The sequence below is a fragment of the Meles meles genome, chromosome 10, assembly GCF_922984935.1.
Source record: "Meles meles chromosome 10, mMelMel3.1 paternal haplotype, whole genome shotgun sequence".
In the NCBI taxonomy this organism is placed as follows: Eukaryota; Metazoa; Chordata; class Mammalia; order Carnivora; family Mustelidae; genus Meles; species Meles meles.
The window spans coordinates 22,769,356-22,790,067 of NC_060075.1; the positions used below are offsets into that span (position 1 = coordinate 22,769,356).

Consider the following 20,712-nt stretch of genomic DNA (forward strand, 5'->3'; position numbering starts at 1 on the left):
CCAAGTGTCCATGTAGTTTGTTCTTCAGAAGCTTAGAATTGGTATGATTGTAGTGTAATCACCCAGTAATTTTCAATTTTATATTATTTAACCTTGCAAGAGAGCTAATTATAGTGGGTAATACGGTTAATTTTGTAAAGATGCTTGTCATCATATGAAATTATTGACTATGAAGTTAATATTGTTACTGTTGTGACCTTAAAAGGAAAATAGCCAATGCCACCCCAAAATTGATTTATTTTCATTTCCTGTATGATAGCATCTTTTTCTTTGTTTTGTTTTTTTCTTTTCTTTCTTTTTTTCACATCGCTTCCTGGTCTTCCAGACAGCAATGATAAAAGCTCTGGAAAACTTAAAATGCAGCCAGGGGCATCTGAATATTAGTTTCAGAAACAACTGTAATTTTAAAGCTTGATGGAAGGAGAGTTCATTAAGCCTTAGGTAGCTTTTTAAGTGTCCCTACTATTTTCCAGTTTCCCTTTTTACTTCCAAATATATTTTATCCATAGTTGGCTTTTCTACTTAAAAGCTCTCATACTTCCACTGCAGTACACTTTTCATTTCTCTCCCACCTTTCTGGGCCATGCGTCCTTCACCCCTGTAAATTGTGTTTCTCTCCTATTTAATTTTACTCATTTTTCAACTGACTTGGTAGATGACATATTTTGTGGATTAAGTTGTGGACAATAAGGTCAAAAACAATTTTCTTATAAAATTGGGCAGTTCACAGTTTTACTCTTTCTCACCTTTAGGGTTGCTAGCCAGAGGACTGGATACTCCTCTTACTTTGCTGGTGAGAAAAATCAACATTTGGGAAATTACTTCCCCTAGAGTCATCTGGGGAGTCAGTCACAGACAAAATGAAGTTGACTACAACAAAGGGAATGGTTCAGGGACTTTGAGATTAAAATTAGACGAGAAATAAAAATTTCTTTTACTAGGCATTTAGAAAATTTTAAACCATAAATTTATTTAAAAGTACTATACTGTGGGCCTAGTGAATTTAAGCTTTCTCATGTTGGAAATATTTACTCTATTCCTCTTTTCAGTCAGGTTGCCTGTGAATCTTTCCAAACAATTAAAACTCTGGCTGAAGGTAACTGTGTCTTAATATAGTGCTTTATGTTCTACTAAGGATTGCTAACTGTGTTCCTAGCCATTTTAGTGCAGTTACACAGACAGGAGATACATGGGTTTGTCTACATGGGTGGTTGATTGGCCAACAACTACCGTCTGAGAACAGGCTAGAGAACTCGGTATTGATCTGTGCATGTTGGAATCATAAACATCATCCTGCCTTCGGAACAGCTGGATGTCCTTGCAGCTCTCCTAGACAGAGGCCAAGTGGAGCAGATTCTCCTCAGCACTGTGGGGGAAATGTCAGCTGTAGAAAATGTTAACTTGCTCAGTGTGGGATTTGATGGCCTCCACAGTACTTAGCTAGCTCCATAGTCCACCAACTCTGTCAGTCTGCTTGGAGATACTCAGATGTGCTGTTTGCCCTAAGAGTTTAATTAGCTGTATGCAGAAAAACAGGGCCGTCCTAGGTTAAACAACTACATTCACGTTCACCGGTGGTCAGCATGAGGCTCACAGAGCGGTCCCGGCTTTATGATGGTGGTGTAGATGAGCCAGGCTGTGGCCTTGAAAGTCAGCCACAGTGCTGTTCTACCTTCTTGGGGGCCATAGTTTGAGGGCTCAGTTGTGAGGGTGTGCATTGTTTTGTTTCCATTTGCTTGTGAGCACTGTGTACAGGTGAAGTCTTTGCCATGTGTGGCTACTTACCTTGTAATTGCATGAAGTATCTTTTTTGCTGTTAAAGACAAACTAAATTATTGTCTAGTAAGTAAAAACTTTAATAGGAGTTTTAGTATGATTATAAGACTACCAGCTGGCTCATTGTACATTAACTGCCCTTATTTCTGGAAAGTTAATAACAAATCCCATTACTGTGTTTCAGCTGGCAGTCTTCTGAGGTGAGCAGGGTCATAACCAGGTCTGAATTAGGACGAACGGCCTTTAAAAGAGCATCCGAGGGGGGCGGGGGGGTGCGAGACCTACAAGACGGCAAGGGAAATGGCTTTGGGAAACAGGAGCCTGTGTTCTTCATTCCCATCTCTGTGCAGCAGTCATTTTGCTCTGCAGACCTCTACAGGTTACGTGCTTCAGGGGAGGGAGCTGTAGTGGATGGGAGATGATTTAGGTCTGGCCGAGTGCTTTAAAATGTTCCGTGTTCTGTAATGACAACACCTCTGGTTGGTGGCCTGGTGATCTGGCCCTTAGCGGAACAGATCTGGTATTCCTCCAGGTTTTAGTGCCCTATTTCTTTGACCTTGCCCTTTCCAACAAACAACAAAAATGCCTGTGTTTACCTTGAAATTCTTAAAAATCGTAATGCTGCCCCTAGTGAGATTAAATCTTATCAATCATATTGCAAAAATTCTTTTTTTACTAATTACACTCCTTTTTTTTTTTGCTTGGATGACCCTCTCCATAAGATCTTATTCTGTCTTTAAAAGATCCTCATGGGGGTGCTTGGGTGTATCAGCCGATTAAGCATTTGACTCTTGATCTTGGCTCAGGTCTTAATCTGAGGGTTGTGAGTTCAGGCCCCACGTTGGGCTCCACACTGGGCATGGAGCCTCCTTATAAAAAATAAAAGATCCCCTTGGACTAACCTGAGAACACTTACAAATCTGATGAATTCAGACCTCATATATTTTATCCACGCAGAAACACAGAAGACCCTCTCCGATAAATAATTGGATACATTCTTGAATTTATCTCCCAGTAGATTGGTGGCTTGATACATTATTCCATTAGCAGCATGTCAGCCTTCAGTAAACTAAATATGGCGTGGCAAGCCTTGTGGCCAGCTGGTTCTGTGCCACAGGACCACAGGAAGTCTTTGTGGTGGTCTGCTTCTGCTCACCACGTGTATGTGCCCTCAAAGCAGCTATAGGATTAGGCTTTCCTCATTGAACAGTAAGTTTAAGTTAGTTATTTTAGAGAATGTGATTTTTATTTTCAAAGCCGTTTCTTTTTGCAAGTCCATCTACTATCTGAGGGCATTCCTCCTGACCAGCTTTTTTGAAGATTTCCTCAAGATGTCTGTCACCTTTGAGAGCCCCTGCTTACCACGTCCTTCTTGGTCGCACGAAATGCCATTCTTCAGGTTGAAGAAATACAGGTTTCTGACTCCTTGTTTGTGAGGGTAGAATTTTGCTTTTTTTTTTTAGTGTTCACAGATTGTAAACAGGAGAAATTTTAAAAGCCATTATTAATATTCCAGCTTCTTAGGAGCTAGTAAAAGAGTGGAAAAGTAAACATCTGTTAGTTAACCAAAATTTATATTAAATAAAGGAAATCTGGAAATTTCATTTGCTATTTCAGTCTTATAAAATTAGACTACATGTATATTCATATGGGTTTTTTATATGTCTAATAGGTAACTCCTCCGCCTCCCAAAAAGAAAGCTGAGTGAATGAAGTGGAATTTTATGGTTCATTTTATTTTGAATACATATTGTAAATTTATGACTTGCTTAGCATTTCATGACAGATTAATTAAGTTGCTTATAAGATGAGCAAAAGTCAGTGGAGTTTCGAAAGATCAGCTGCTGATTTTTCTCTAATAAATGAAGGATATGGATAACATGGTTAATTCTCAAGTGATCTCAACTATTTAGCTAGTAGTTTTAACCATAATAGCCCAAAGTCCACAGACAGAGATGATCTGTGTAAGTCCTGGAGAATCATTAGCTCTAGACCACTAGAATTAACAATTTGTGATTTTTCCCTAATTACGAGTAGGACTTTTATTTATTTTTTTAAAAGAATTAATTTTTTATTTTATTTATTTATTTATTTATTTATTTATTTATTTATTTTTATTTATTTACTATTTATTTCCTTGACAGAGAGACAGTGAGAGAGGGAACACAAGCAAGGGGAGTGAGAAAGGGAGAAGCAGGCTTCCTGCTAAGCAGAGAACCTCAGGACCCCTGAGATTGTGACCCAAGCGGAAGGCAGGCGCTTAAGACTGAGCCACCCAGGCACGCCTGAGGAGGACTTTCATTTTCTTCCTCTCAGCCCTGCTCCCTGTTGAATTACGGAACACATAATACCTTGAGTTGTGGTTGGCACAGTGAATCTCGACTTGAGAAGCTAGGGGTGCTCCATCAGACAGGAGGGGACCAGTGAACTATAAGTTTGTTTGGATAGCATGCTTCTGGAATATGAAGAGTTTTGTTTTTTGGGTTTTTTTTGTTTTGTTTTTTGTTTTTTTTTAATTTTTATTTATTTGACAGAGAGATCACAAGGAGGCAGAACAGCAGGCAGAGAGAGAGGAGGAAGCAGGCTCCCCGCTGAGACCCTGAGACCATGACCTGAGCCTAAGGCAGAGGCTTAACCCACTGAGCCACCCAGGCGCCCCGGAATATGAAGAGTTTTGAAGGAAAACAAGAGGAACTTGCTCTTGATGGGAAATGACCTGAGTGATTGTTTTAAGGAAGCTTCCTCTGATTTCAGAGGCAAGAGTGTGGAGCCTGGAAGGCCAGGCCCTGATCTGAGGTGGAATGGTACATTGGGCCTGGTTACCTGCCAGGGAAGACAGAAGAGGAACTAGAGGCATTTTGTTTGGACAGGTAGTGAGTCTGGAAAACCAGCTGAGTAATGGAATAAAGGAGAAAGCCTAATCAAAGTTCTTCCAGAGGTTGGGAGCCTGCTGCAAGGGTGTTGGGAGTCTACCTAGATATCAGGAGAAAAGTGCGTCAAATTTGACAAGACCAGAAATAAAAAGGACCAGTTAGAAAGATTTGGTAGTTATCAGCATAGACTTTAAAATTGTAAGATGATGAGCTTCAGAGTAAGAGTATATGAAACTCCTGCTTACATTACCAACACTACAGAATTTGCACTGCCAGTGTATGCTCCTTGTTTGGCTTTAAAAAGCAGGAACCCAGGGCATTGGAGCATCTGGGGGAGTGGGATAGGTGGCCTCTGAGGAGAGAGAGAGAGTGGCTTTGATGACTCGGCCTCTGGCCATGACTACTGTGTGATGGTGGTGGTTTCTAAGTTACAGCATTTTGGGTGTTAAGTCTGGAAAACAGATGAATATTATGCAAGTTAAAGTCTCTGGGGTGAATGCAGTCATGGTAATTACAGGTCCTGGTAGGGCAGGCCACGTCAAGCTCGGGGCATCCGTAGGGCTTTAACCTGAAAGGTAGCAGCATGTTCTACCAAAATTCCCGCTCTAACATTCACAGGAAATAGAGGAAGAAGAAATAATATGGTCAGTGGTTTATAAACAGCCCAGAATAAAGTATGATCTGTGATTCATCCCCTCCTGTGTTTTTTTCCCTTAAGCCATGTATCATCTTTTTGTGAGTCACCTGGAGTAGGGTGGCTTTACTTTAAGAATTGGTGCATTTTTTTTTTCCTTTGTGACTCATTTTAATTAACATGTATTCTTTGAGGGATAGAGGTAGCTGAAATTTCTACTCTAAAAAAGTGGCTTTTTTTTTTTTTTTATAATATTTGAGCCTAGTCCTTTGATGACATGTGAAGCCTACTTTATAGTCCTTTTTAGTAATGCGCTAATTCTCCCTGTAAGGAACCGCAGCATTATGCTTCTCTTTTTTGCAGATGAAGAAATTGAGATGCAGGGAGGAAGAGACCTGCCCAAGGTCAAAGAGCAAGTCAGTGGAAGGCCTGAGATTAGACTTGCGGTCTTCTAGGTTTCCCATCTGTTGTTTACCACTTTCTCTGGACGCAGTTCAGTCTAATGGAATTTGCTCAGCCCGATGTCTGCAGTGTGTTAGATGATCTCTCTAGCTGCCTCTTAGACTCCAGAGCAGCCCGTTAAAGCCCATTGAAGATGGATCCACTTTCCTCTGCCTTCCATTTGGAGTACCTCAACGTGGAGGAAGCGAGGGTGATAGTGGAGTGCAGGAAGGAGGAAGTGAGGGTGATACCGGAGTGCAGAAAGGAGCTCAAAGGCTCGGGGCGAGGCCTCCTACAGCTGCCTGAGCCGCTTAGTTCAGAGCCAGGAACCTTTTCAGAGAACCCGCAGGCCAATAGCTCTCTTCCCGTTTGTTCCGGGTGGGGGTGTGCAGCTGCGCGCGCACACGAATGCCAGTCTGTCCTGAGCCAGAGGCCATGGTGCAGGTAATGAGGCCTCAGTGTTTTGGAAAAACTGCACAGGTAATTTTGACGGACAGACATGGAGGATCTAGAACTAGGAACTAGGAACTAGGAACTAGGAACCACTAGGAACTAGTGGACCTAGGAACCACTGCTCCAGACCGAAGGGGTAAATGGTGCTGCTTTTGATGAGAGATCAGTATGATTTGGTGTTTTCAAAAATTAAATATGAATATAAATTATTAGTTTAAGTGCCTAAACTGAGGAATGAGTGTTGTAATATCGTTAATATTAATACTGTAAGATCAGGTTAAGAATCGCGTCTTAATGGACTGCATTTTTGTAAGTGCTGATTTAGTCCAAAGCAAGAGTAAGAGCTGTTTGCTCGTCATAAACCATACTTCTCAGGGATCTTTGAACTTCCTTTAAAAATTAAGGCAGCCAGTAATGGAACCAGCTGACTCTAATCTCGAGATTGGGGTGTTCTGTGTGTCTGGTTCTCTCCCTTTCAAAAACTGGACGATTAATTTTTTTTTTTTTAAGATTTTATTTTATTTATTTGACAGATAGAGATCACAAGTAGGGAGAGAGGCAGGCAGAGAGAGAGAGAGAGGAGGAAGCAGGCTCCCTGCCAAGCAGAGAGCCCGATGCCGGGCTCGATCCCAGGATCCTGGGATCATGACCTGAGCGAAAGGCAGAGGCTTTAACCCACTGAGCCACCCAGGCGCCCCCGATTAATTTTTTTTTTTTTTAAGATTTTATTTATTTATTTGACAGCAAAGATCACAAGTAGGCAGAGAGGCAGGCAGAGAGAGAGGAGGAAGCAGGCTGTCCGCAGAGCAGAGAGCCCGATGCGGGGCTCGATCCCAGAACCCTGGGATCATGACCTGAGCCGAAGGCAGAGGCTTTAACCCACTGAGCCACCCAGGCGCCCCCGGATTAATATTTTTTTAAGAAGACTTTTAAAGTGAGAGATCTTGATATTTTATTACCATTATTAATAATTCTAGGGGGAAAACCGCCTCATTTTATAATGGATTTTTCCAAAGGTAAGTATCTTCATTTCACTTTCAGTTTACAGTTTAGGATTCTTCTTCTTCTTCTTCTCCTTCTTCTTCTTCTTAACATTTTTATTTATTAGAGCACAAGCAGGGGAAGGAGCACAGTGAGAGAGAGAAGCAGACTCCCCACTGAGGTTAAGGAGCCTAACATGGGACTCGATCCCAGGATCCTGAGATCATGACCTGAGCCAAAGGCAGGTGCTTAACTGAGTGAGCCACCTGGGCACCCCAGTTTAAATTTCTTCTATCAACACTTATCTTGAAAGAAGATTTTTATCTGTAACTTTGGAGAGATGTTTCCTTGGAGAGGACCCTCTCAGTAGTAATCACTCTGTTAGCCACTCTCAGGGCTGTGTTACCTGTTTTAAAAATGGCCATGGCAGGGCACCTGCCTGGCTGGCTTAGTTAAGTGTCTGCCTTTAGCTCAGGTCACGTTCTCAGGGTCCTGGGATCGAGCCCCATGTTGGGCTCCCTGTTCAGCATGGAGTCTGCCTCTCCCTCTGCCACCCACTCCCATTCTGTCTCTCTTTCAAATAAATAAATAAAATTTAAAAATAAAAATAAAATGGCCATAGCCACCACACCCTGGTCTTCAAATGCTGTCCTCTTCTCCCAGAACCTGGGCTGTGTACTTTTTCTGCTCTGCTGTTTTACAGGTGTGACTCAGCACATCTGTAAAATGGATCAGAAGTGTGTTAATGCAGGAAGACAAACATAGCAAGGTAGAACAAGTAATTGAGGGTTCTTTACTTTTGGGGAACAAACACTTAGGCAGGGTCACTTCTGGTAGCTTAAAAAACTTAAAAGAAGTGGGGAAAAGGCATAAAAATCCCTTCTTGGAACACAGAAAACACCTAGTTATAAAGCATGTCATCTGCTACATTTCTCAAGTCCTCAGGCACTTCTGAACAAAAACCTACACTTTGGGTGGGGTGTGTGTGTGTGTTTTAAAGGTTTTTGTTGTTTGATAGGAATATTCATCAGCTAATGTTTCTGAGTAGCCCCTGATACGACAGGAGAGTGCCCAGGTCACCATGTGTGGGTGTCTGTGAGGCGGTGGGCTACTTTCTGTGGTTTAGTTCCTTGAAAGGAAGCACATGACCTCTGTGAAGTATCAGAGCCACAGAAATCCATTAACATTCTCTGCTTAGAGATCATTCTATGGGCCTTGAGCTTGAGAGTAGGGAAGCCTGTGCGCCGGGGTGGGGGTTGGGGTGGCCACCTGTGAGGATATGCAGTTTTAATGCCAAGATGTGGGTAGCTTGTGCCTTCATGAAAGTTTCGACACTGCTCATTTCATCTATTGACAGAGGCAGCATGGCGGATAAGCCCAGGATTGAAACGCAGTTACCTAACCTCTCTGTGCCTCAGTTTCCACCATATGCAAAATGGAGATAGTAATGGTACCGAGGTCATTGGCTGTAGTGAAACTGAGTGTGCACGTGAAGTACTCAGAGAGGCCTGGCTTGGAGTGAGGGCTTTGTAAGTGCAGGCTGCTGCTGCTCCCGTTCCTGTTAGTGTTGTTAGTGCTGGTGTCAGTCTTGTTAACTCTTCCCTGCTCCCAGGTCATACTGAGTTTGTAAAACTTCCACACCCTTGGTTTTTTCCTTCTGAATGTATTTACCTTGATTTTTTTTAGACTTAGGTTTCACTGAAATATTTCAAACATATGCAAAAGTAGAAAGGACATATTCATAGGAAAATGCTATTTTTAAAAGTTAAAAAAAAAACAAGCAAAGTGTCAATTGATGTGTGAAAAGGAGAAGTCGCAAGCAGACTGCCTTGAGATAACTTTTTAAATATCCTTATACAAAGTTTACAATTCTAGAGAACATACCATTTTAAGGACTTCATCCCCCAACATCAGAGTGTGTGTTTTTTTCCGACTCTTTAGCCTTTTGAGTAGTTTTCATTGGTTTTGTACCATGAATAATTACTGGTTTGTTGAATATGTTGCTTCCTTTTTAAAAAAAAATTTTAAGTATAATGTCAGTGAAAATCTTACTACAGGTGATGGGGGGTTATCTTGGAAGATTATTATTGTTTTGCTTTTTTGATTAGGAATCTCTCCATTTATTTCCTGGCATGTGGGAATCTTAATATGACATGGTTCTTTGGGAAGTTAGCTTTATGAAGGTGAAATAGCTCCAGTCCATGTAATAATACCAAGTCTCTGTTATTTGATGCCTAAGGTAAACCTCTGTGTCTGCACCTGGTGTGTGGGAACAGGTGATGTTACTGTCTAGACCTGTGCTGTCCAATATGGGATCTACTAGCCATGTGTACTTACTTAAATGTAAGTTAGAATTAAATAAAATGAAAATTTTAGTGACACAGCCACACCAGCCATAGCGCGTCCATTGCCGCATGTGGCTGGCAGCTGCCATATTGGACAGTGCTGATTCAGAACATTCTCATGCATAAAGTTCCGTTAAACGGTGCAGCTCTAGCTTATTCTCCAGCCGCTCACCCTGACCGTTAGGGAAGCCTTACACTGACGAGGAAGAGCTGTTACTCATGGGGTTTTCTAGAGCAGAGGGTGGCACACGTATGCCTGGTTTTGTGTATAAAGTTTGATTGGAACACAGCCACACCCGTTTCGTTTTCCCATTATCTGTGAGTGCTGCTGTGCTACAGTGGCAAAGCTAGCTGTTGCGTTGTTAAAAGAGAGTCCAAACCTGGCCCCCAAGGTCTAAAGTATTTATTCTGGCCCTCTATGAAAAAGTTTATCAACCCCTTTTACCTAGACCAGGATTTCTTAACCTCAGCACTGTTGAATTTTGGCCCAAATAAGTATTTGTTGTAAAGGGCTGTCCTGTGCATTGTGGGGTGTTTAGCCGCATCCCTGCCTCTCTCCGGGGGGGCTGCTAGCACCACCCGTTCCCCCTTCGCCCTCCAGGTGTGACAACCAAAAATCTCTCCAGACATCACAGGGTGTCTGCCAGGGAGCAAAACCATGCCTCCCTGAGAAGTGATGACGTGAACAGACATTCACTTAGAAGACTGCGTCAGAGCTCGCTGTAAAGGGGAAAAAATACAGTAAAAGAGCAGAATAAATGTTAGGAGTGATTCTTACGCTGCTGTGCTTTAGCATTCCCCCCAGAAACAGAAATTTTTCCGTAAAACATGGTAGAGTAACTGAAGGAGGGCAGAGAGCTGGAGGCACTAAGATTCCCCAGTCGACTGCTGAGGGCCAAACGGAACAGACCTTACCGCGTCTCTGATGGGAATGTGTAGTTTACTTTACAGGTTTGCAAGGCCCATTTCCTGTATAGAACACTGTGGCTGCAAAGTTCTTGCTGACTTTGCCGTGTGTGAAATGTTTTTGCTGAATACCCAGCACCTTGTGCTGCATCTGGCAAGAAGGGAGCTAATATGTGTGTTTTAAAATGATTATTAATAAGTTCAGTAAATTGGTACTTCTCTGTCTCATGATTTTCTATGATTTTACGTGGCCTGTGTAGGTTCCTACCTTCATTAGCCAGAAGACTCAAAAAATTGGTTCTGTTTACCTCCATTAAAGGTGATGAGAATTGAATTAAACGTCAAGGCCTATAAAATTTCTTTTGAGATCTGGCGCTTGAATACTTTGCAGAGTGAGAACTTTCAAAGCTGTAGAAAAAGGTGATAGTCAGAGATAACTACTCGTTTTGTAAGACTGTAGAGTGCTGTAGATTTGGGGGCATGCATTTTAATTAATGTCTGTAGTATTTCTGAATTCTTGGTTTAGAACATGGAGTGAATTAGAATTGGGACAATTGCCTTTGGAAGTGAGTATCAGGCACACCTTTATCTGATTCTTCAAAGCAAAATTAAATTTTAAGTTTTAAAATTGACACTGAAAAGCATTCATGCTGGAGCTCGCATGTAACAGAGCAGTTACGGAGAACGTCCCTGTGGCTGACTATTTCGGAAGATAAGCAGTGCTGACTCCCGAACTCAAGTGCATTTTAGGTGAACTTGTTTTATTCCATGCATGACGTATTTCTGTTTGTTTTTTCAGATCTTACCAATATATTTGAGTCCTTCCTGCCCCAGTTGCTGGCCTATCCCAACCCCATAGATCCTCTCAATGGCGATGCTGCAGCAATGTACCTCCACCGACCAGAAGAATACAAGCAGAAAATTAAAGGTAAGAAAGCAAATAGTGGGGCGCCTGGGTGGCTCAGTGGTTTAAGCCGCTGCCTTCAGCTCAGGTCATGATCTCAGGGTCCTGGGATCGAGTCCCACATCGGGCTCTTTGCTCAGCAGGGAGCCTGCTTCCCTCTCACTCTCTCTGCCTACTTGTGATCTCTCTCTCTGTCAAATAAATAAATAAATAAATAAATAAATAAAAAAAGAAAGCAAATAGTTTCACCTAGAGACAGAAAAATTTAACATGTATTGGGCTTCAAATGCCTTTTAAGATCATTAAATACCTTTCTTAGTTAATAATAATTTTTCTCAGGCCTTAAAAGAGACCGCTGTCTGTGGGCTGGAGCAGAACTCACTAGCCCCTGTAGTTCCAAGGGGTCATCCACACCTTGGGAAGGCTGAAGGTCCCAGCAAGGAAGACGAGGAGGAGTGAGAAAGAGCAAAAGGAAAGATGAGAAAGTGGGGGAGGGCACTTGTCGGGTGTGGTGGAAATCCCCATGGACCCCTGTCCAGAAGAAGCGCAGCCTTCTTTTGCTTCCTCTTGTCTTGTAGAATTAGAAAATTGGGACTCAAGAATGAAGTAGTAAATGAAAGGCATAATCTCCCATTTGTTTACAGACAGTATCATCCTGGCCCATCAGGAAAGCTGTTTACTTTAGAAGTTGGGAAATGCCAGATTTATCCTTATACTTTTTTTTAATTGTATCATTTTACCTGTTGAATTAAGAATATCCAGCTGGTTTCTTTTGTTGGCCCCATACTGATTTTCTTTCACTTTGGAAAGTTTACATCTGGGCGCATTTCTTGCCTGCTGCAGATAGCTGGCCCTAGGGCCCAGTTTTCTAGTAAAACTTGAAATGTTTTTTTCTACCTGTGCTAGGTAGAAATGTGCTCATGGTAGGAGCGCTCATTTGCTCATCCTTTACGATCTAGAATCTTCCTTTCTCACTCTGAAAGTTACCTGCTAATGGGACATGAAGTTCATTAAAATGAACTTGTGGTTTTGAAAGAACATCTGTAACTTCACACCGATTTACTGGTGTTCATTTTTACCTCTCCATGTGCTTGAGAACCGTCATAGTGAAAAGTCTAGATAAGTTCCACCAGAAAGGAAAGGAATTCAAAGTCCATGAAAGTAGGCTTGCTCTCCTTACCAGATGGCGGTCATTGTTACCTAATTGTTAGCATGACTTACCTGGAGATTGTCAGCTTCGGTCAGTTGTGTGACCCCTCTGAGGTCCGTTTGCAAGAGGTGGCAGTAGAGTAGAAATAATTTACAAGAGCCTGGAATATATATGTCTTCACTCTTAACTGTGCAGGCATGAGATAGGCGCGGCTGAGGCTTCCCTTTGGTTTTCTCGCTCTTCTCTGATTCCTATAGGGTACTGTTTGGTACTTCTGTTGAGATAAATAAATCTACTCCAGTTAATTTACTTAGTTTCAGGTGTTCTTGGAAATTAATATCTAATTTATGTAGCAGAATATCTGTATAGCCAAACATGTATTTCAAGAGGAAAGAAAGCAGTCCATTTCCACCAGATGAAATTCTGTTATGAGACTGTATTAAACTTGGGACACAGGAATCCCTCAACAGAGTCTGCAGCCCACAGACATCTCGCTGTGGAGATTTTTCTATAGTTCTTACATTCATTATGCCTCAGCAATTTAGCACTATCCTGTTTTAGTACATATCTGCTATAGTACCAGTTACAGAAGGAATCCAATCTACATTTTTATTTTAGAATGGCAAGCTCTAGCTTAGGGAATTTTTGCTTTCTGAAATGTCAGTGTTTGCTATCATTTTTGTCTTCCTGAGTAATGAAAATCAGGACTGTAAGAACTATCCTGATGGCTTAGACCTGCCCCACCCCCCCAGCCCCCAGCCAGGGGGCTTGTCCTCCCAGTTCTCCCCTGCCTCCCAGCACTCGGTTCTCCTCTGCACCCAGCCTGTCAGTGGCATCCCCCATTCAGAAGCTTTTGTCTGCTCATGTGGACCTCTTCAGGAGTCCTGCTCTTGATTTCCTGTCGTTTTCAGACTTCTTGCTTCCTTGCCCTAAACCTCTGCTAGTTCGTTTTCCCTCTCCTGATCATCTGTGACCCCCATGTCTCCCTAATCATGTGCACCCTGCTCAAGACCTGTTCTCCTGACTCCTCTGCAGCTTGTATGTTCTGCCCTTTCCCTCTCTGAAAATCTTTCTCATTCCATTCCCAGACATGGTCATTGTCTTAAGCCTCTCGGGTCATTCAGCCCTCCTTCACCCCCCTCACCACTTGGGGAACTGATTCGCCCCTCTCTGCTTTAGGGGATTCCCTCCAGGTTGGTGATTTCCAAAAACATGTCTAGATGGGACCTCTCTCCCAGGCTGCTACCAGGAGACATTTCTCTGCCTAGCCTCACGGGTCAGCGTGTGTAACTCTTCTTTCCATGGATTTTGTCAGTATTCACATTTAGTTGATGTTTTTTTATCATGTAGATAGGAGTTGCCTGTAGGAGGAGCACCAGGGAAGGGTTTAAAGATACACACACTTCCGCATCTTAGCCTGCCATTCAGGGCTCTCTCCCTGTGTGCAATCTCCATCTTCACCTTCACTCCGAAATGTAGCAGTATGTGACCATCACATTGGATGAGTTTCAGATACTCAGCTATATTCCCTTCCGCAGCGAAAGTGTCAACCTAAAAAAACCCAGAGAATAACTTAATCATATACTCATCATCCAACTATAGTAAGACCTACTGTACATTTTGCCTTATTTGCTTCAGATACAGATGTAGTTCTTGGCCTTGTGTTTTGACATCCTGGCCATGTCCTCCTCCCTTGTGTTTTTTTTTTTTTTTTTTTTTAAGATTTTCTTGAGCGTGCACAAGCAGGGGAAGCAGCGGGCAGAGGGAGAGGGAGAAGCAGACTTCCCTCTGAGCAAGGAGCTGGACGTAGGGCTCCATCCCAGGACCTTGGGATCGGGACCTGAGCTGAAGGCAGACGCTTAACCCACTGAGCCACCCAGGCACCCCCTCCCCTCTGCTTTTGGTGAGGCTGTGCCTTTCACCTGGAGTGGCATGTCCTGCGCTACAGCTGAGAATTCCTTCAAGGGTCAGTGCAGATGTGCCTGCCTTCCTAGCTCTAAGAGGCCAGAGGCCCTGCCTTCACTCTCCCCTCCGATCGCACTTGGCAGCTGACTCCTTTCATCTGCATCTGGGCCTCCTGCCCATGAATGACCTTGCTCTTAATTTTTCTGTCTCCTGAAGGCCACGTCCTAGTATGCTAAGCACTTAAGACATATTTATTTCCTCAAATATACTAAAGAAGACTAATAATACCACCTTACAGTGTCAGTGAGAAATGTCAAAGTGCAGCAACTTCTTTCTACAAATGCAGTGAACTAGCTGACCAATTAGAGGGTAAAAATAACCATTCTGGACTATAATAAACATTTCGCTCTAAAAGGTAGATTCTGGTGAATTCTTAACCTAATCGGGAGCTTTTGAAGTCTCATCTCTGCCTAAAACTTCCTGTAATGAATTTGTAGGGTTTTAAGTCCGAAGTCTGCAAACTTTTTCTGTAAAGGGCCAGATGTGGCCACATACAGTCTCTGTCACATATTCTTTCTTTTTTTTTTTTTCCTAACAATCCTTTAGGGGCACTTGGGTGGCTCAGTCATTTGAGCATATCCCTTCAGCTCAGGTCATGATCTCCGGGTTCTGGGATCAAGCCCTGCATCTGGCTTTAAATATATCAGAAATACTCTGAGCTAGGCCCCTGTGTTACATCAGTCAAACTTGGCCAGCTCCTTTGGCCATTTTCCTTCTCTTACTCTTGTGCTCAGTGCCTGTGACTCCGTAGGAGAGAAACACGGCGTAAGGATGTGAGGGCGTGTTTCTCTCCTGCTGACGCTCTCAGTAGGTCCTGTCTTGTCTCTTCATACTGTGTGTAGGCCATTTACTGAAAATCAGGGTGCGCTTAGAGTTTTTAGGAACAAGTTGTTTGTTCAGCAGTTCTTAAAACTTTGTTTCAGCCAGATCTTCAGGTGAGTAGTAGATGATCGAGTCACTCAGGCTTGCTGTGTCTCCAGATAGCAGCTCGTTCCTGAGCGGATGGAGAGACCGTTTTCACCAGCTGCTTCAGAAACCTGACAGGCAGGATCTGTTTAGACTAAAAATCTGTTCCTAAAATAATGGATTTGGGCTGACTGTAATTACATAAGTGCAAGTCTGAAAATGATGGGGGATTTCCTTATAAATTACTGTGGAATCATAACTAGTCCTGCTCTCCCTGGGAGGTGAATGGTTTTTGTTTAACACAGAGATAAGGAGAAAGTAGGGGTCTACATGTCCCCAGTCCCGCAAGTTTGGAGGAACGCGGCCATACAGATAAGCCAACAAGGCAAGAGCGAGGGCGGCCTGGCAGCTGAATTGGAGGCCAGTTCACACCAGACACCGTCCTGGACATCTGTGGCTCTCCCTGCTTCGCAGCCAGGGCCCGGGGTGGTGGGCTGCCTCAGACACACGCACCTGGGAGGTGATGGCGCAGGGGAGTTTGGGGCTGGAGGTGCAGTCTGTGTCTCTTCCCTGCGCGTCAGATGTTCTGCTTCGCCTCTCTTACGAAGGGGGCAGAATGCACGAACGCCAAAGACATCCTCTGTAGGGTTTCCCCTTAGCTGTAGTGACCGTAGCCTGGCAGGTAAGGAAGACCCGAACTTCCCCAGCCCCGCGCCAACTTTGGGGGTCACCGAACCACAGACCTGCCTGCTCACCGCCCCTGTGTTTTCTTCCTCCCCACCCCCTGTGCAGAGTACATCCAGAAATACGCAACAGAGGAGGCACTGAAAGAGCAGGAGGAGGGCACCGGGGACAGCTCGTCGGAGAGTTCTATGTCTGACTTTTCGGAAGATGAGGCCCAGGATATGGAGTTGTAGTAGAAAAAGCACCTGCTTTTCAGAAAGACTATTATTTCCTAACCATGAGAAGCAGACTATAATATTCATATTTAAACAAAGCAATTTTTTTTATTACTAAACAAGGTTTTTATGAATAATAGCATTGATATATATATATTATATATCACCCTTTAGATCTTGATTTCTTGGTCATTTCTCAATCTGAGGTGCATAGCATATTCCCACATTCCATTTTGGTAGCAATATGCGGTCTGAATGCATGCATTCACAAGTCCACTCGGCCAAGTCAGCCTGTGTGCTGCTCAGCTGTCAAAAGAAATAGCCGCTCCGATAGATAGACGTGAGTAAGAATAACAGGAAAAAAGTTGCTTCTTTTATCGATGGTTCCAAAGAAACAAACCAAACCATCCAGCTCTTGGACGTGACGGTAGAATAGTGCTTTTTCAAAATGGACGGGAGGAACTGGGGGAGGACCAGCCCTGCTGTGGGAGCACGAGGAGCCGGCCGCATCAGAGCCGGAGCTGCTCCTTCCTGGGACTCCCAGGTGGCCCCGTTTCTGTGGAGTTAACAGTAGAAAACAGGGAGCTAATTGGAGTATTGAAACGTAAGACAATTTCTGACTCTGGATTTTAAGTACATTTTTATATGTAGATTCCTGTCCGACTCACTAGAAGGCCCTGCAGCCACAAGTGTTTTGCTTTGGAGAACCTCTTGGAAGTGTTTTCTGAACTGGATTCTTTTTCTCGGGGTAGCGCTTGTCATCCGTAGCTTTCTGAAGGGACAGGACAGGAGGAGTAGAGTGACTGGGAAGGTGCTTTGTCTCATCCAGCACCTGCAGAGTCGCCTCCTTGTCCTCTAGGCCACTTTGAGACTGCTGCCCTGGACTGAGAGCTTTAAATTTGAGGGTGGTTGTGGGTGTTTTTGTTTGGGTGGAGCTTTTTTTTTTCTTCCCCTTCCTTTCCTCCCCCCAGCTCCCCCGCCTTTATTTTTAAAATGGTGTGTGTGTGTGTGTGAATTGTGCTTAGGTTGCAAATTTAATCTTCACCTATAATCTTCACCTACCAAGAGATGGCCGCCTCCTTGGACAGCCACTCAGTGGACCATTAGACTCGGCAAGAAGACCCGTCTGGTGGCTGTGACTCCCCGGTACTCTCCTCCCCTTCATGTTTTTGGTTTTGTTTTCCCTTCTGCTGCCGCTCTTGGCAGCAGCCTGGTCATCATCTGCTTGTGGGAGTGGGAAATGGGTATTTTAGACCCAACACACGTTCTAAGTTGAAAATGAGTAATAATTGGAACAAATAAAGGTCCTTGTACCCAAAGTGACTCTACACGGGAAAAACAAACTGCTTTTTTTCAGAGTGTGACTGAATAAGAGGAAAGCGTTCGGAAATACGATGCAGTAGAACAGGTTTTGAAGGAAGAACATATTCTCTCCTGTATGTGTTAAGAGGAAATCAGACAGTTTAAAATGCCTGCTAATCAAATGTTTACTCAGCTCACCATATGTCCAGGTTGCCGGCAGAGTTTCTTTCGAATCTGAGTGTTGCCTGATGAATTTGGAGAACCTTAGACAGCAAGTCTGTATCCCTTTTTTGCCACACCCAATAGGACAGTAGCAGAATTAGCCAATCCTAAAACCTTCTAAAGACCATTTTTTAATGTCCCACTGGGATAATTGACTTTTTCTTTCTGGTGTGTGTTTTTAGTTTAGAAGTGCTATCTGTTCCACAAGATTGGAGTCAGTGAAGTTGGAAGATACCCTGTCTTTTTTTATTCAAAAAGCACAATCAATCTTTTCTTTGAAAATCTATATAAAGTACAACTTGCTTTTAGCATGATTATTTTCCTAAATAAAAGACAAAGAATTTACTTAATTTATGTTAATTACGGGCATGAAGCAAAAGGTTTTCTTTAAAAAAAAAAAAAATTTAAAGTGCAGTTACGTAGGGCTGTGGTTAGTTAACTGTACCGAGTTTATCTATCTAGCATTTGTGGCTTGTTGGAGGGTAGTGTTAACTATTTAACATGGAATGGTGTGCTTTAACTTCTCTAGCGCGTTGTCTTCTCTTACTTTGGGGGAGGGAGGGTCTCTGCTGGCACTGTCTAACCTGCTTACCTGCCGAATTAGCAGTTTGCTTGTGCTATAACCGTTTAAATTGTAGGTGCGACTTAGGGTAGGCTTTAAAAGTGCTGGGTGGTGATTTGAGTTCAAACAATAAAAAATTGTATTTTTTCAATATTGTATAAACAATAGTGTTCTAATTACCTTTCAAAAAAAATAATGTCCAGATAATAATTGCTTTTAATCTTGTCCAAAACAAGACAAAACAAGTAGAGCCAAGTTTGGGGGAATGTATGTGAGCCACAGCTCTGCTCCCCGACTAAATACCTTTTTCTGAAAAAGGACATTGGCTCGCCGTGGATTAAACGCTCTGGCACTGGGAGTTTGGTGGTGCAGAATTTCCGAATGAAGACGTGTCGGGGGAGGTTGCACGGGTTAAGAAACAGATCCCAAGTATGGCTGCAGCATGTGTGTGTGTGTGTCTGTCCATCCAAGTCTGTCTGATGAAGGTGTACTGAGGCTTCCCTATTAGTGCAGGAAGCTCCTGGAATGGCTGTGGCTACCCAGATCACGCTGTACCTGCTGGTTCTGTGCAGATCTGTCTTTTCTGGGCACTAACCTTGGTCCTATGCATGGGACCAAAGGCTCCATGTGGGGCTTTCCCTCTCGTCTGAGAAACTGTTCTGAGTTGAACAGAATCCTTCTTAGGCTAACTTTCTGTCCCTTCCTGTACCTGGGAGAGGTAGCCAGGAGAAGACGACAGTACTACTAGGTACAGAGGGAGCTGGAAGAAAGCCTGGCTGGGAATCAGAGGACTCTGGCCCCCAGTGGTTGATGATACAGTGAGGCTAGAAGAGGGGGTGTGACAGCTCCGGAAGCTTTTCCAGATTTCCGGTCATAACACTCAGAAAAGCATCCGGAGCCCCTCAGTGAGGCTGAACATGACTGCTTTTAAAGGTGGTGGTAGTAGGTCAGAGTTGCTTCTGGCAGTTTCCCTCCCTTTCTTAGCATACCCACAGTGTCCAAGTTTTACCTTGTGGTTGAGCAGTGCAAGCCATCCTTTGCCCCATTCAAATACCGAGCTCCAGCTCTCGCCAAAACTGACAAGCGAGGTGGCTGCAGCCGCAGCCTGGAGCCCGCTGCTCTCGGGCAGCCCGGGCACCGGGGCCTGGCAGGTTGTATTTCATGGTAGCCAAGCTAGATGCTGGCATTTTGCTCTTTTGTCTTTGATCTTGTCGCCCTCCTTGAGGGGACTGTGCAGTTTCAACCAGCATTTTATACTAGTAAGGTAGTTTTCAGAAGTTGCCATTTGTCTCTCCAGTACCTAACGTCGTTCTTCCACTGTTCTCATTGCCAACTGGCTGATCTAAGCTCCTGAGGAGTGTCTCCCCTCGCAGGAATTTTTTTCTCCTCAGAATGCTCTCTGAAGCTGATTGGCCTTGGCCTGACACTTGCTTTTCATTAGGCCTCCTGTTACGGCTGAGAATCATGACAGACAGATCCTCTGCTAGCCTTCATGGGTGAAGTTTCTAGACACCACGTTTCTGGGAACTGGTGTTTGATTTTTAAATGGCGCGTGGCCCTTCTACGTTCTAGGGACTCAATCAGAAAAAGTGAAAGCCATTAACAAGAGCTAGCAAGAGTTCTTTTACCAACTTCTAACTGGGTTCACGGCCTTCTTGACTAAAATCAAATTATTTCTGATTGGGCACAAAGACCCGTGTTTTCTTTGGACTTCTGAATCCATGTTCGTAATTTCTATGGCCACTGAACACCTTGGCAGTTCCATCAAGGATTGGGGCGGAGGCCCCTGGGGGAAGGGGAGCTCACCGTGGTCTGTCGGGCAGGGTCTCCACCCACCTGAGGAAGGGCCAGGACTCTCACTTCAGCAAATACTCGTCTTGGCTGTGGGCTTGGGAAGAAATGGCCATTATTTACTGATTGTATTTGGTACATATTGTGTGATACTTGAAGAGAGAAAAGGGATTTACCAGCCCTTAATTGAAATCTAAGCTTTTTATCGCTTATTTTTTCCTTGCCCTCTTCCTCCCTCCCACCTTTCTCCTTGCATTGTGATGATCTAGCAGGCACTTCTGTCAACAGGACAAATGCCTCCTCTGACTATAACCTCTTAATAGTTGTGTATAATGAAAACTGTAAACTTTTTTAAATAAAATGTGTATATACCTTGGCAAATGGCTGGACCTTGATCAATAAGATGATAGCCTCAGTAGTTACTCAGCCCTTTCCTAAAAGCAACAACAAACACCCTCCTTGTTCATCTGACTCCTCTCAGCAGCGGACTCTGGCTTGTTTTTGTGTTTGAGAAGCGCTTACGGAGAAGATGACTGGGTGGGTGTGGGAAGGGAGCGTCACCCTAAGACTGGTAACTAAGAAGCCCCACCTCCAGAGTCCTGT

The 20,712-nt window shown here is 43.6% G+C and overlaps 1 protein-coding gene across 1 annotated transcript in view; it reads left to right on the top strand.

The window, feature by feature from the left end:
• The window catches only part of UBE2H (ubiquitin conjugating enzyme E2 H), a 104,641-nt gene extending 84,157 nt beyond the window's left edge, over window positions 1–20,484 (top strand). The window contains exons 6-7 of the mRNA XM_046020586.1: window positions 11,208–11,336; window positions 16,126–20,484. Of these exons, the coding sequence (XP_045876542.1) occupies window positions 11,208–11,336; window positions 16,126–16,250 (254 nt within the window). The 3' untranslated portion in view covers window positions 16,251–20,484. The remainder of the gene's footprint in view (window positions 1–11,207; window positions 11,337–16,125) is intronic.
• The last annotated feature ends 228 nt before the right edge of the window (window positions 20,485–20,712 follow it).